We start from the raw sequence: 16,051 nt of genomic DNA on the forward strand, positions 1-16,051 counted from the left end.
ACGCCATAAATAAATGTACAACTGCAACAGGAGGTGTCAGGAGGGAAGAAAGGGATCGTTTCAGATTTTAGTAGTTTTTAAGAATCAGAAAGCAAGGAACTCAGTAGACACTATTACCACTGTAACTATGTGTCCCTCATAATGCAAGTTATAAACACATTATAGATCTCTCTACAGAAAGTACAATTTCTTAAAGCAACGTCACTATTGACAATTAAATACAGGACTGATGCAGCCATACTCTCACACAGAGTAGGAACTCAAAAAGTGTTCCAGGGAGCTGATCATGATGGCGGTACTCAGCATTATAAACAGAGGATCATCAGGGTAACATTTATTCCCTACCCCTTACAATGAACTGATAAAGCCCCTTGCCTCTGTTTCGGAATGGGATCTTTTCTGTGTGTTTTTCCAAGAGCATTTTAGAGACAACTGTGAACAACAATTACATTCACCACTTACTCTAACACAGCTCACACAGAGAAAGTAAGCTGATGTTGATTATTTTTATCTAGGTCAACAATCCTCAACTGGGGGTGATCTGCAATGTCTGAAGACATTTGTGGTTGGCACACTGGAGGGCAGGTGCTACCGGCAACTTGTAGGTAGAGGACAGGGATGTGGCTCAATATCCTACAGGACAGCCCCCCATGACAAAGGGTTATCCAACCCAAAATAGTGCCAAGGCTGAGAAGCCCTGGTCTAAAGAATCATTCTGTCCCCAATCCTCTCACTGAGATTATTAAGGTTAAAGTCCTGACTATATTATATGCAATATGCTTCTGACTCCCTTTGCTTTGCTGCTGACAAAATCCACTCTGTTAAGTTTTCCTTCCTCATACAAAGTGCCAGTCTCCGTGTTCTTGGCTCTTGCTAATAAGAAGGCAAACTATTATTCTGGACAGTCACTTCTTTGACAAACATCTAATTCCAAAGAATAATACCAACACCACCAAAAATTCAATTCAAAACTGGAATTCAACAGTGACAATGATTCTTTAACCTGAATAAGAGGAGACTCAAAATAACATTTTTTTTTATTTTGAAAAACTTAGCCTTTGTTTAAAAATTTAGAAAGTTGGACTTACTCTCCTGTAGGCTCCAGTTCACTGATCTCAAACCAAACCAGAAGATCATACTTGCTCATGCTCTGGCCAAGGCTGGTTTTGCTCATGGTGTTTAACTTGGTGGCTGGAACTTTTAAAAGTTTTTAGAAAATATCAAAATATGGTCCAAGTCTACTTAGTAAAAGCATAAGCTCTTCAAGGACACACTTGGGAAAGGTAACAAGAGTCGGGGTGAGATTTCAATGTAGAAGACCCAGATAAACGTCACCATCAACAACATCAGTGCCTCTAAATTCAGAGAACTGGGAAAATGGAGAGTTGGTATCTTTCTCCCTCTCACCAAACAGTGTATCTAATAACAAGAAAACAGATTTTGTGCAGAGTAAATGTGCTCATAAAACCATTCAAAAACCTTCCTTAGACTCTCCTATTCTGTGGCATGTTGAGCATGGAAATGATGTGGGAGAGACAGTGTGGGCAGAGCCTCACACCTCACAGGGTCTCCTCAAAGCTGGAGTGCATGAGGGAAGACCCATGCTCCAGCCCAGTGGTTCCCAAACCTCCCTGCATACGGGATCTTTAAGCAAAGCCCAGGCAATTAAATGACAATCTCTATGGGTGGGACCCAGTCCTCTGAGAGGACTGAAACCCTTTCAGGTGATTCTAATGTGCCCATTCTCTGCTCAGAACCTGGGAGCACTGGAGTGAGAGTCCAGTGACTTGGGATCTACTACTATTCAACCGCTAACTACTAGGCGACTTTGGTTGAGTCACTTAATCTCTGGAAGTATGTCTCCTCATCTACAAAAAGTAAATTAGAATATTTAGCCTGCAATCTTGAAAAGGTATCATGATGACCTACTGACATGACGTATCTAAAGGGGCCTCATGACTCAAACAGTACTAGTCAAAGGTTAGCCCGTTTGCACTATGCACTCCAGCTGAATTCCACGTGAGTTGGTGCTGCTAGTCAAGAAAAAATCAGTGTCACTGATTCTGGCAGTCATCTGAGGGCCAAAAAGCAAAATCTGAAGTATTAAAAACAAACAAACAAAAAAAACCCAACCCACCTACTAGTAAAAATCTTTAAAATTAAAGAACCATTGCAGAGAATCCAAGTGAACAAACATAAGGAGATTCCACAACCCCCCCATCCCCCCGCTCCAGGGTGATGTGAAAGAGGCTCAAGTAGAGAAGGTGTGTCCTCACATCTCTCCAAAGGAAACGTATTCTTGCCAATGTGCTAGACCCTAGATCCGGTTCAAGCAGCAAACAGCAATGCCAGTATTTCCTACACTGAGAGCCAGGCTTTAGGCTAAGCCCCTGAGGATGGTTCTACACCTAAGGCAGAGCTAAGTCAGCTACTAACCATCTCGTTTGGGTGCCCTCTCACTCTGGCAGCCTGGCACTGGCAGAGAGAGAAAAGACGGCCCTGGGTCCGCCCCATCCTGGAAGGTGGCAACAGCGGAGGAAGCAAGTGCATTGGCGTGCTCAGAAAACGCGTCCAACACATGCACATTCACATAGTCAGCTATGAGAAATCGAACCAGTTCAATCTTTCTCTCATGGTCTGAAGGCAGGTTGGAGAACAGGAGTACAGAGGTGGACAAGTACAGGGTAGGGGGGGAAGGTGGCAAGTGGGCAATGAGGAAAAAGGATGAAAATAAAGAAAAAGCAAAACAAGATGAATGAACATGCAAAATACATCTGATACGCAAAGAAATGCCCAGTCACCCAACAGTTAGAAGGAGTTACATATAAAGCAGAGAGATTTAGGAACAGGTATCGTGATGACCCACTGACACGAGGTATCTAAAGGGGCCTCATGACTCATACAGTACTAGTCAAATGATTCTGGCAGTCATCTGAGGGCCAAAAAGCAAAATCTGAAGTATTAAAAACAAACAAACAAAAAAACCCAACCCACCTACTAGTAAAAATCTTTAAAATTAAAGAACCATTGCTTATGGTTCTTTATGGAGCTTATCAAAATCTACAATAAGAAGACCAGAAAGTTGGCAGGGAAGGAGCCCTATCGTTTCTTACTTCTTATTTAAATCAGGAACCAAGAATTCCAGTTCCTGCTAGACATGGGAATATGGAAGGATACACGGGAGTGGAGCGGGCACGTAAAAATGATTTCTGTCTGAAAAGCCATCCGAATAAGAGCCCTGTCACCCAGAGAAGGGCTCACCTGGCTTGGAGAGCGGCATGGGCGGAGGGAAGAAGCGACGAGATGGCTGAGGTGGGCTGCAAAGGAAGGAAACAAAGTTCAAGGCTGAGAAAGGGTCTCATGTTGACATTAATGGCATGTTTAAATCCCCTCTAGAAACAGATCATTTGCACTTTCAGATAAGGCATAATATCAGACACCAGACATAATCCCACATAGTCAAACTGAGGCTCAGGTATTTTAATGAAAGTCCCCTGTGGGTCCTAGCTAATAAGTGAAGTATGAGAAGTTTTCTGTCAACACTGACACTCTGCCATCACCCAAAAGGCCCCGTGGTTGCTCTCTTCACCAACTGTGATGTCTCCACTTACAGCTCATGCTTCCTGAAGTTCTGGGTAATGAGGAACAATTACACACAATCCTCGTGTCTTACCACCTCACTTTCTATCCTGTTCAGTCTCTTCCTACAAGAGATGGTACTCCAGGTCAGCTGGGCAAAATTCAACGTGCTTTACCTACAGTTAGTGGTTCCATGGCTTAGAAAAAAGGTGGTGATGTTTCTAAAGAGGAAACATCAGGTAACAGAGAAAACTGTTCTTCAGTTATCTTAATCCCTTAAAAGATTTCTTCCTTTCCGACAAGTGGCAGTAAGAGTAACAAGAGCAACAACAAGAATCTTTGCTTATCTGGTTCAAACCTGTTAAGTTCCTGTCCTTGCAGATGAAGTGGGTGCTGCTGATAATGCCCAAAGACTTCAAATACTATCGGTTTGGTTTTGATATAGTCCACAAATGATTCAGTGACCTCCACTGCAATCTAATAAGGAATAAAGCCAAGCTAGATTAGGGAAAGATTTACGATAACAAACACACACGTTTGCTGCAATCAGAATTTTAGCACTTTTGAGTAGCCAGTATGAGCTGGGTATTTGACTCTGCAGGCCTCTCACACCAAGACAGGGGCTCCTCCCTGGCTTTCATTCTAAAGCAACTTTACCAAGCTCCAGGCCTTCAAGACCTTCCGTCACCTGCCCTACCTGCTGCCCTTCACACACTTACTGTTTTGGCACAATTTCACCTGCTGCTCCTCTTGCCTGCGCTTTGCTCCCCTGTGGTGCCTGAGGACTGAACCAGGGGACAGCTCTGCCTGGAAGGCCTGCCCCTGTCTCTGTGCCTCTAAGTTATTTCCATACTTCAAGGCCCAGATTTAATAGTAACAACAGTGAGAAAAACATGACTGTTGACCAGGCACCAGGTACAATACCAAGTTGGACCCACCTTTTCTTATTACACTATATGCTTCAGGAAGTTCCCCACCTCCTTTCTCCACCCAACATAACTTAAAAGTATCTTTATATTAATGGAAATAACCTTCCCTTCTTTCTACTCCCTTTGCATTTAAGGAATACCTTTCTGGATTGTGTGCTACTGCTGTTTAAATATTCATTTTATTTCCCCTAAGCTCTTCGGGGGCATGATCCTCTGTGATTCATCCTTACTCCCCAGACGTGTCAGGCACAGTCCTTGTGCACATTATCCCAATGAATATTTATCAGTTACGTGCATGCTTATATTCATGCAATGAAACGTAAAAAAGAAAAGTTTTGTGTTTGCTGTTCCATTTTCAGTGTTGTCCTTTCTGCTTGCACTTTAGAGAGTGGATATGGTTAGCAAGACAATGAGAGTGTTTCATGTCGTGGTGAAGATCCTGGATACCAGAGCCACATTGCTCTGGGTTTAAACCCCATCTCCGCCTCTTCCTAACTCTGTCCCCCCGGTGAGTGACTTTAACTGTTCTGTGCCTGTTATCTCAGCTGTCACGTGGTGGTTATGAGGGTCTATAGTATAAACGTAAGGATTAAATGAATGAAGACACAAAAAAGGCATTTGGAACAGTGACTGACACGAAATAAGCTCTAAAAGAATGTTAGCTATTGTGATGAGGAGAATGACTTTGAACAGAGTTTGGGTGACCCTTCCTAGAAGAGAAGGAAGGCCAGTTGTCTTATTCCACAAATGAGAGCTGTAAGGGGCACTCATGGATTCATCATACTATCAGCTGCAACGAAAAGAGACTGAATCTTAATTTAGCTACAAAAGATAATTTTAATTTTTTCTACAACTGAGCAATCTAAGTATCTTATAAAGGACAATACATTAACTTTAACAAAACTCATATTAAATGCACTTATTTTTCTAGGATGGAAACACTAAAAACAACTCCCTACATTCAAACTGATGGAACATTTTACTGGCAGCCCAACCCCCACACACTCATGGGGCCCATTGTAACTCCGAGAAGGCTGGCCGCTCAGTCCACTGAGGATTACCTCACCGCTCTGGCCACTCCCTCCATTGTCTATTCTCAGCACAAAGCAGCTTGGATAATCCTCTTTCCAGGGCTGAGAAAGCCAAAGGCCGCCCACACAGGATGAATGCCTAACACTGGCCTCTCAGACAGCCCCCAGACCTGCAATGCATTTGGCAAAAACGTCCATGTCACTTACATTCTGCACGTGATAAAAGCCCAGAGGACTTCCTCTGCCATTGTTTTTGAGGGGTTCAGTGGAGAATGCTTCGTCATGGCGATGCAAAAAGCTTAATTAAAAAAATAAGACACATGAACTTCGCATTACACAATTTCATCAAGATCTGTGTTTTAAGAACCTGACTTGGACTGGTGCTTGGTGGCTTAGTCGGTTAAAACGTCCGACTCTTGATTTCAGCTCAGGTCATGATCTCGGGGTCATGAGACGGAGCCCCGAGCTGGGCAGGGAGTCTGCTTAAGATTCTCTCTTTCTCTCCTTCTGCCCCATCCGACCACCCTGCTTAAAAAAAAAAAAAAAAGAACCTGACTTGGATTCTCTGGAAAAAAGCAGTCTACTTAAGCACAGTCTTTAACTGAATCAAGTAATTTGTAGTTCCTTGTAATATACATTTTCCATTATCACTCAAACAGCATTTTAGATTTTATTTCAAAAATGACTGAAAGATAACTGACCCTGACCACTTAGCTATGTGGACACATATGCAAGAGTATCGCAGAGAGCATCAAGAGTGAATTCAGTGAATTCCTGTTTCTTTGTAGGAACATTTTTTACTGAGAATAAAAATTATGAAATCATTTTGTGCAGAAAAGATCTGGCAGATTCAAGCTTCCATAAGGCAGTACTAAAGCCTGTTAGTGTTCTTGCCTAGGAGAGTCTCTGACGACCTGTAAAGATTAGATTTAAATGTCACCTCTTCCAGGAAGTCTTCCCTAACTCACCCAAACAGTTGTGTTTTCCCACAGCACTAGGGACCCATTTCTCTTCAATAGCAATGGTTTCACTCTTTGTAATAATGTATTTATATGCCTGTCTCCCCGAAAGACAGCGAGTATCTCCTATAGTGCTCCAGATATAGAAGATACTTCTGAAATACTTGTGAAGCAACAAACTATGTTTATTTATTCTCACAGATAGTTTTTACTACTTGCTCCCTCCCTATTAGTCTGAAATAAACAGAAGTAGAAAATTAAAGAATACTGAATACAAAGATTTACTCCCACACAGAAATATCCATCAGAAGGACACCCCACACCCCACAAGAGAAAAGGGGGAAAAAGGGAATACTTTGCATAGGGTAGAGAAACCAGGATTATGAGCTGCCTGTCTTCCAAATCAGTTCACTGAGTGTGAGGACGGCGGTGTGCTGTCGTCCCACGTTCCCCACCCCGGACACCACCGGTTACCCGCACCGAAGCAGTCTGGACTACACGCACCTTCGTCTATTTGCTTTCTTTCCTCTCGTTCTTCTTACCCGCCACCCCCTCCTTTTTGTTTTTGTTTTTGTTTTTTTTTAAGATTTTATTTATTTGAGAGAGGGAGCGAGCTCATGAGAAAGCACGAGTGGAGGGGAGGGGCAGAGGGAGAGGGAGAGGGAGAAGCAGACTCCCCACTGAGCAGGGAACCCGACTCCGGGCTCGATCCCAGGACCCGGAGACCACGACCCGAGCCAAAGGCAGATGTTCAACCGACGGAGCCACCCAGGTGCCCCTCTCCTTCTTTTATTTCTTACTCTTTTTTTTCCTCTCCAGACCATAAGCTGTATATGCCGGGGCGTTACTTGATTTGTGATCTACACTCCTCCCATGCTCTGCTTAGAGCAGGTACAAATATCCTGGGGTTCCACACTGGTGATGCATGAAATCATTCGTACTGCCCGACAGCTGTGTCTTCTCTGTACAGTATAGGCCAGATGAGAGTTTGTAAAAGCTCAAGAAGAATCTGGCCCTTCTTTATATATGAGTCAACATTCCGTCTTCTCCACAGCTGACACCAGGTGGAGATGCTGCTCTCTTGCTGGAGATTTTAGGACAAAAGATTAACATAACATTACTGGCATTTCACATGCCAGTTAACCAAGTAGGTCTTTTCCATAAAATATTTCAGTTGCAGGGCGCCTGGGTGGCTCGGTCGGTTAAGCCTTTGGCTCAGGTAATGATCTTGAGGTCCTGGGATTGAGCCCCAGGTTAGGCTCCCTGCTCAGCGGGGAGTCTGCTTCTTCCCTTCCCTCTGCCCCTCCCCCCTGCTCATTCCCTCTCTCTCAAATAAATACAATCTTTAAAAAAATACTTCAGTTGCCTAACTGGTATAATAATGAAAGCTCAAAGCAACTGGATCATCTAGCCAACTCCACCCCCCACGTTAACTTAGGGCTGCTAGTGAAAACACACTGAATGGGCAAAATCAACACTGGATAGATAATACTTCAACAACAATTGTGAGTTACAGCAAATGATATTAGTGGCTTACTATGCAGTAATCACATTTGATTCGGGACTTGGCTAAAATCTCCATAAAGGCAGTGCTTTGTCAACTGTATTAGGACCCCTAGAAGGCAGAGAGGCACATTCTGAGGGAGAGGGATGGCAGAACTCTAGAGCAACCTCCTGGTGGCGCCAGGGGCCAACCGCAGACTTCAGGAAGGAGGCGCGTGAGACAGCACTCCCTTGTACTGTGGCCCTTCATAAGTACTGAAGAGATACACTGATGTCTGGAGGTATTAAAACTTAAGACTGTCAATAAAAGTGTTTTCCAAGGGCGCCTGGGTGGCTCAGTTGGTTAAGCGACTGCCTTCGGCTCAGGTCATGATCCCAGGCTCCTGGGATCGAGTCCCGCATCGGGCTCCCTGCTCAGCAGGGAGTCTGCTTCTGCCTCTGACCCTACCCCCCTCTCATGCTATCTCTATCTCATTCTCTCTCTCAAATAAATAAATAAAAATCTTTAAAAAAAAAAAAGTGTTTTCCAAGGGGGGGTCATGAGAAGAAAAACTCCAGAGTTCCAGAGGGTTATAGGATAGAAAGAGCTTGTAAGTGGCTAAGGAATGAAACCTGTCACATCTTTTCTACATACTATTCTTCAGTTGACGTGGAATTTTACTCTAATTTATTTGTTTTTATCCCCCAAGTATTGAACAGGCATAACTGGTAGCTGGATAATTCATGGCCTTCAGACTTGTTTATTCGTAAGCTATTTCCCCATGAAGAGCATTAAAAAGATGAATAAACAGGCTTATCTACCTCAGATCCTATATTTCCAGCAGAGGGGGACAGGCCACAGTGTCCAGATACACAAGATACTCCTGAAATATCTAGGTGGTCAAAATGGCAATACCAGACTGCTTCCTGTTGCTTTTTCGGCAGAGATAATACAGAAAGAAATGCAAATGCTCGGTAAAGCAGCTGACAAAGACCAACTTACACCAAATTACTCCCTATATAAACCTCTTAGCAGGATGCATGGTCACACTCCTCCCCACAGCGAATTCTATTTCATACCATTTTAGGTTTCTGGTTCTTATTCCCCCCTGGAGTGAAGAAAGCTGTTTTATTTCAGAAACTGGTGGTAGTTTCCCTCTTGAGAGTGTTAACACCTCACATATGTAAAGTAAAGCACCGGGTGGTGCACAAAGGATGTCACCTGGGTCAACAGCTAGGTAGGCAGGCAGAGGGGGGCTTACTTGAACTGACAGAAGATATCTGCATACTCGGGGAGGATCCCACTGGCCTGTAGCACAGTTACTCGGAAAGTGAAGGCACTGCCCAGTTTCAGGTGGTTGCCGATCTCTTCAGAAAACCCTTCCATGACCATCTTACCATCCAGCAAAGTGCCTGACTTCAACTCTAAAGAGGGTCAAATGAACACACATATGGTTCAAATATGGCACAGAACACCTTTCAAAGAGGAGAGAGGAGGGCATTCTTTCCATTCCTAGTCGATGAAAGCAACTATCTCCCTTGACAGTGGTCAATATTTTGCCCTCTTTGAGAATGTCCCCAGTCTCCCCAGTCACAGTAAACTCTGTCTACGTACCCAAGTCATTCATTCGACTGATTTCTTCTGGAGGAGTGATGACCTCAGAACTCTGACCCTGCCCTTCCACAATCCTCAGTTCCTCCAAGGACAGACCAGAACGAGTCATTGCAACTGAAGAAAAGTCATTCTGAAAACAAGGCAGGAACAGGTAGATGATCAAGTAGCACAACAGCATATTTCCCCCAATCTCCTTACTTAATGTCTATTTGCCCAACAAGCAACAGTGACTGGAAAATTATGTGGATTAAGAGCTGCCTGAGAAAGGGCAATACAATAAAATATAAGTAAGGACCTTTACCTCTGTAATTGTTAGACATGCCCTGTGTTCTATGGAACAAGCCCGTAGTTACCTGTCTTTTGTAGTTCTAGGTAGAAGAATTGTTTCCTAGTGAACGTTCTCCTTATAAACCTGTCTTCTACTTTCTCCTTCTATGAGTTTTTCTCTCCCTGTAAGGCTTCTCACCTGATTAAAGTACTCGTTGTCAAAAGATATTTTAGCTGTTCCTGATTGTCGAATTCCGGAACCATAATCAGGAGCTTCTTCATCCGCTAGAAAACAACAACAAAAAAGAGAAGGATCAAATGAGACTACATACGGGCCAGACGAATGGCTCCTGTTGGATTATGAAATAAACAGGAAAGTAGTGGAGTCTTCCGGTTCAAGGACTTTAGTAAAAGGAGATGCTAAACAACCTTTTGCTTCAGAAAGGAAAAGCCGGAAGCAGCAAAGTCACAGGGGCTGCTCCCAACTCTACTCAGGTATATTTACCACCCTGCTCAGCTCAAATGAGACTAGTTAATAAAGAATTGGTTTTATTCTTGCTATTGTTCAAATGTATACCTAGAAACACTGATCCTTCACTTGGCAAGATGATGCTCAATACCACCCAACAAATATTTGAAGGTACTCAACTGTACCTGCACAAACTTTCATAAACTCAACCCTGGTGACCGTGCCACAGATTTCCACAGGGAAAAGCTGAGAGGTCACTCCATACCGTATGGCATTTGGAAATTAAAAGAGAAAATTTATAGGAAATGGCCACATTCTTTCCTCAGAATGTAGGCTGGATCATGGAGAAGTGTAAAATATCAAAATCTTGATCCATAAACAAAACAGTAAAGGACAGAAATGTCTGGCACAAGTACCGTGAGAGAAAATTAAGCAAGAAAAAGTCCTGAATATCCTTTGTTACTTCTGAAGCAGTTTTATAAACGACTTTCATAAGAGTTGTTCTTTATGTCAAAGGAAATCTCTTCATCCCATTACTCCAAAATAGCTGTGGCCCAGACTAAACAGAATCCATTTATGATAGTGGGGAATAATAACTAAAAGGAAGCAATAAAAGCTTTCTCCACGACAGACAAGCCATCATGCAACTGAAGTGTGGCCCATACAGAACTGGCCTGCTTTGTCTCTAGGCAAAGAATCCAAAGCTCTCACCCGGAAGAGGGTCACCTACCTGCAATGGCCTGCACAGCCACACGTAGAAATCCCCGCACTTCACCTTTCTCACTGACAATGGCCACCCTATGAATCAGGGGCACAGGATACAGCAGGTTGCTCAGGTAAACAAATGCCCTAGAGACAGAAACCGGGAGACAAACATCTGAGCACCCCGCAGACAGAGAAGCTGGCTTTCAGATTTCCCGAGAATACCTTCAGGGCTTCTGGGCCCTGTCTTAAGGCCACCTTTCTGTTCTGCACTACCAGACTGCTTCCTGTTGCTTTCTTGGCAGAGACAATACAGAAAGAAATGCAAATGCTTGGTAAAGCAGTCAACAAAGACCAACTTACACCAAATTACTCCCTATAAAAATGACCAGTTAAAAAACAAAATGACTAGTGTAGGTAGAAGAGTAACAATTGGAAATAGACTTTCAAGATGACTGTCCTATGGATACCGCTAAGGGTGGAGAAAACGGAACCCACTAAAGAACTTAACCTTTTAACATAATGGCGTTTTATTTCTGCCAAGAGATAAAGCAGAAATCAGGAGACATAAAAGGCAGGAGATGTGCCTGAAATACAGTTAATAACTCTAAAATAGATTTCAAGTCACAGCATTATGGAAATGCTCTAGGAAATAACTATTATTTTCAGGCAAGTGACTGACACATACGAGCAGAGAGGCTTTGCAGCCAGAAGTTTCTGAGTAGCAAGCTTATAGGAGACTCTGGCTGGACACAGAGACAAATAACCAGGGAGAAAAAGATAGCTCATCCCTAAAGGACTGCTTTTGTTCCTGGAGTCCAAAACTTAACTCAGAAATGGAAACACAAAAGGGAAGTTACAGACCTAATATCGTCTATTTCAAACAAACTAGCAGAGTCCCATCACATTTGTACTCTTTTTACTTCTTTCATTATTTTGTATGTATTAATTTTTTTTAACTATAAAAAGGTGGATCACAAAGCTTAGGTATGTTCATTTCAATTAGTGGATGTGATATAGAATCTAGTTCCTACTGTTACTCTTGTCTTCCCACTGGGTATATGCTGATCTTTGAACACAAGGCAAGACAAAAAGTAAACATCTGCACCAAGAAATCAAACATAACTGAACGTGACACATATGCCTGTCTGCTGCTTTTCCTGTTCTGAATCTACATTAGAACAAAGAGAAACGGGAAGATGGAGTGGATTTGTGGGATTTCAACTCAAAGTAATGAAAAAAATACTGAAAACAGACAAAATACACCACAGAGAAACACGTTAATAAAACTTTAAGAGCATAAATGAAATGTGAATGAAAAGTATAACAAAAATAACTGTAAGTAAAACACTGAGTCAGATCAAATGAAGTCTACTTCCCTTTCAGTCTGCTCCAAAGGTGGGGAAGGAAATGCTAAGAAACAGAGGGTTAAAGCTTTGTTGTGTAAAAATTAAAAAATGAAAAGTCTTCTAAAAAGGATTACAAACAAGACTCTCAAAAATCAGCTACTGTGACAGAGTTTAAAGACTAAGAATTTGGCATATGGTACCAAACAGACTGCTTCACTTCCCAAGTCAGCACCATACAGACCACCTTTGTCTCTTAATGGTATTCCAGCCACACGTGCTCACTTTCAATGCCTCGCCATTACAGAGTCACAGCACATACTTGTCCCCTGCGTAGAGTCCTCCCTGAACTCTACTATCCACCTCACACCTTTGATTTCATATCTGCAGGTCTTATTCTGAACACTCTCATGACAGGCTCCCCCAGTGTTAAGTGATCTCAGCAACACACATGATTCCATCATTGCTATGATTTTCATTTATGTGGCTGTTTAATTTGTCTGTCTCACCCACCAGACTGCAAACCCGTGAGAGCAGGAATCATGTCTGATTTTGCCTGCCACTGTCTACAGAGGGTCTGGCATATTTATTGAGTAAATACACTCAACATTCAATCAACATGATTGAGCATCTATGTACATAAGTGAATAGAAAATGACTTGTCCTCTATCTTTAAGTAGAAGTGGAACATTTTCCAGAAAAATGGGTTACAACAGAGGTAGAGAAGCAAAGCCATCCAACTTTATATACTAGGTTGATTTTTCTAAGATAATACTCAAGATGGATATTAACTATAGAGAACATGTTTAGGTTCCTAACTATACTTAATGTGTATAGTTGTTTTTATACTTACACCAGGAACGCCTGTTTCTGATTTTCAAAAAAGCTTCCCACTTGAAGGCACTGCATATCATGTTCACACACACATTACAACAAAGTACTGTTTGACCACACATTAAAGACAAGAATCTCCTTGCCACCTATGGCAATGGTTATTCCAAAGGTGAAAGGACAGAAAGTATTCTTGTGTATTTCCCGTCTTAGAAAAGAGACTTCTCTGATTCTCTGGCTACGCAACTGCACGGTCACTAGCCAGCTCTCCCTGTCCTATTATCAGAAGACGACAGCCTTAGCCCAAAGTCAATGCCGTAGAAGTTCTCCTCTGAAGTTTTTTGAGCTGGAATTCTTATAAATACTCTGCATTCTTGAGAGTCCTTATACTTTGACCTAGCAGACTGAAGGAGAACAGGAATGAGAGAGGGAAAGATGTAAAGGGTATGTTAGCATAAGTTCTGTGAAGTTACATCAAAAAGGGAAACAAATTTGGTCAACATAAAGATAAGACAAATCAGCCTAATTATGGTTCTAGTTACAGAACACAATGTCGGTTCAGACTTAGATGTCAGGATAACCATCTTTTGCCCCCTTTTAACCCAGAAGACTAGCTTAAATATTTTACATTTCATCCCAAATTATGATGGATGGTTCATAACATCCCAGCATGCCATAAGAGAATAGCTAAAGGGACAAGCTCTTTTCATTTTCATATAAAAATTCACCAGAGGCAGCCAAGGCCAAGAAACAAAACCTACAAATGGAATTTCACAAGAAACTGGAAAATTTTACAAGTGAATTGTATTTGCAATTATGCGCCAATATGGGAAATCCAATCCTGCCAATCACAAAAACAGGAAAGAAGTTACTTCTCTTACACATACAATGACCACTACATATCTGGGTGATGTTGCATAGTTATCAATTTTGATTGTAGATGAGAAATGTAGTCAAGGGCGAAAAGTAAAGAGCTATCCTTCATTTTACTGATGGCCATGATTTCACCTCCTCCACTAACCTCTTCATCGCAAGTTAAAGTTAAGTTTTGGAACCTGGGAAGCCGAACGTATGGAAATTACTTGAAAATCAAAGCAGAGCTGATTGCTTTATACCTACACTTAATCTGATATGATTACAATGAATAAAACAACAGAGAAAATAATGCATGTATCTTAAGCCAGTGAATGTCCATATTAAGTGGGATTCTGACTTAAGTTCTCCATACAAATGACTCAAAATACAAATGCTTTGGAGAACTCTTAACCAGGATATTCACTTTGCTAGTGTGGATAACAGAATCTGAAAGATAAAAAAGATCTTCAAGGCTCTCTGCTTTCCTACCTAACTCCTCATTTATACTTGAGAACCCAATAGGCCTCAGTTTCAGTTGAGCTGACGTTAGGCCTCAGACATCTCTTAGGGTCAGTGTTCTTCCCGATGTGCCATGTAAGATGAAACTACATAGTCCTCCCCATGCAATGGTGCATAACACAGACGAGCAGCATTAGAAGCTGCGCAACTGGCACCAGGACCAAGCAGTTTATGAACAGAAACTTGGTTCTAACTTCCAACCCTTTTAGAACACACAGCCATAAAATAAGAAAAAGCACTATGGTCCCATTATTTGTACACAGAACTACTGTTCTCAGTTTTAATATAAATCAGCTTCTCTGAAATTCTAAGCACCTATTCCTGGCAATACACCAACAGAAAACAATATTCATGGCTGCACAATCCCTTAATGTTTATTCATGGAAAAACTGAAGAGATGTCCCTCCGGTATCACAGAACCCCGAGACTGTATAATATTAAATTACAATCTATGGTCATAATTGAGGCTTTCATGTCTACCAGAGATCTTGCCTTTCCCTCTTTCCACCACAGTAACTGTATGCTACAGTAGTTATTTAATCCTTGCCAGGTGACCAACATCACACCATGAGCTCAGTGCTAGAACTTTACCTCCGTACCGGGTCAGGATATTTGCCACGCTTTAATTTTTAGAGAACTGGTGTTTATCCGTTTAACACTGGCATAATTCCCTCTTTTTAAAGGACTCAGCAATATGTGGTTCTAATGCACCGTTAAGATCCAATTTCATACCTTAAAACCTGGACACACTTTTTGTTAATGCAGCACGTGCTGCACTGTTGAATTTGTAATAAAATTACTTCAGCATGAAGACTGGGTGTAGACAAAGACCCCAGTCCAAGGAGTGTGCACGTGAGAGCTCTGCATCACTGACAGATGGAGTCAGAGACAAGGCCTGTTTGGAAAACCAAACTTAACACAAAGCAGTTTCATGTAGTGCGGAACAAATATCCATTGTTGATGGTGTCAATAGATAATTTCATGAGATTCATCATTATAAAATCTATAGGTAAAATTCTGGCAGAAGCCAAAGATCTACAGATAGGCTCAGTGAAACTGGCCAAAGAAAGGCATCCATTTCAGACAAAAGGTAACTTCATGTTCCGGATTCTTTTTCTGACTCAAAGTAAGTAAAAAATAAACCTACCACTACTCCTTTATATTTACTTATTTTTTAAGATTTTAAGTAATCTCTACACCCAACTTGGGGCTCGAACTCACAACTCAGAGATCAAGAGTCAGTCGCACACTCTATTGAGTGAGCCAGCCAGGCATCCCCTTTTTATTTATTTATTTATTTACTTACTTACTTATTAAGGTTTTATTTTTAAGTAACCTAACACTACTCCTGATTCCACTTTTGTCCTCTCGATTCCTGCCGGTGTTACACATCCTTTAGTCTAACCTTGGCCTTGCTCCGATCTCCTTCTCATGTCATCCCCATATGCTTCTTCACTCACATTCCTA

General features: G+C 42.0%; 1 protein-coding gene across 11 annotated transcripts in view; it reads right to left on the reverse strand.

Moving 5' to 3' along the window:
- KIF1B (kinesin family member 1B) overlaps window positions 1-16,051 on the reverse strand; it is a 142,512-nt gene that overhangs the window by 23,232 nt on the left and 103,229 nt on the right. For all 11 annotated transcript variants that reach the window (XR_012381374.1, XM_025855680.2, XM_073903360.1 and 8 more), the window contains 8 exons: window positions 11,062-11,180; window positions 10,062-10,147; window positions 9,596-9,725; window positions 9,243-9,405; window positions 5,747-5,837; window positions 3,938-4,056; window positions 3,262-3,317; window positions 1,089-1,197 (listed from right to left, as the gene is read on the reverse strand). Coding sequence is in view for 10 of the 11 variants with exons in the window: in XM_025855680.2 (XP_025711465.1) it covers window positions 1,089-1,197; window positions 3,262-3,317; window positions 3,938-4,056; window positions 5,747-5,837; window positions 9,243-9,405; window positions 9,596-9,725; window positions 10,062-10,147; window positions 11,062-11,180 (873 nt within the window). In the remaining variant the exon portion in view is untranslated. The remainder of the gene's footprint in view (window positions 1-1,088; window positions 1,198-3,261; window positions 3,318-3,937; window positions 4,057-5,746; window positions 5,838-9,242; window positions 9,406-9,595; window positions 9,726-10,061; window positions 10,148-11,061; window positions 11,181-16,051) is intronic.

The sequence above is a fragment of the Callorhinus ursinus genome, unplaced genomic scaffold, assembly GCF_003265705.2.
Source record: "Callorhinus ursinus isolate GAN/ISIS: 27379988/994484 unplaced genomic scaffold, GSC_fseal_2.0 scaffold18, whole genome shotgun sequence".
NCBI classification, from domain to species: Eukaryota; Metazoa; Chordata; class Mammalia; order Carnivora; family Otariidae; genus Callorhinus; species Callorhinus ursinus.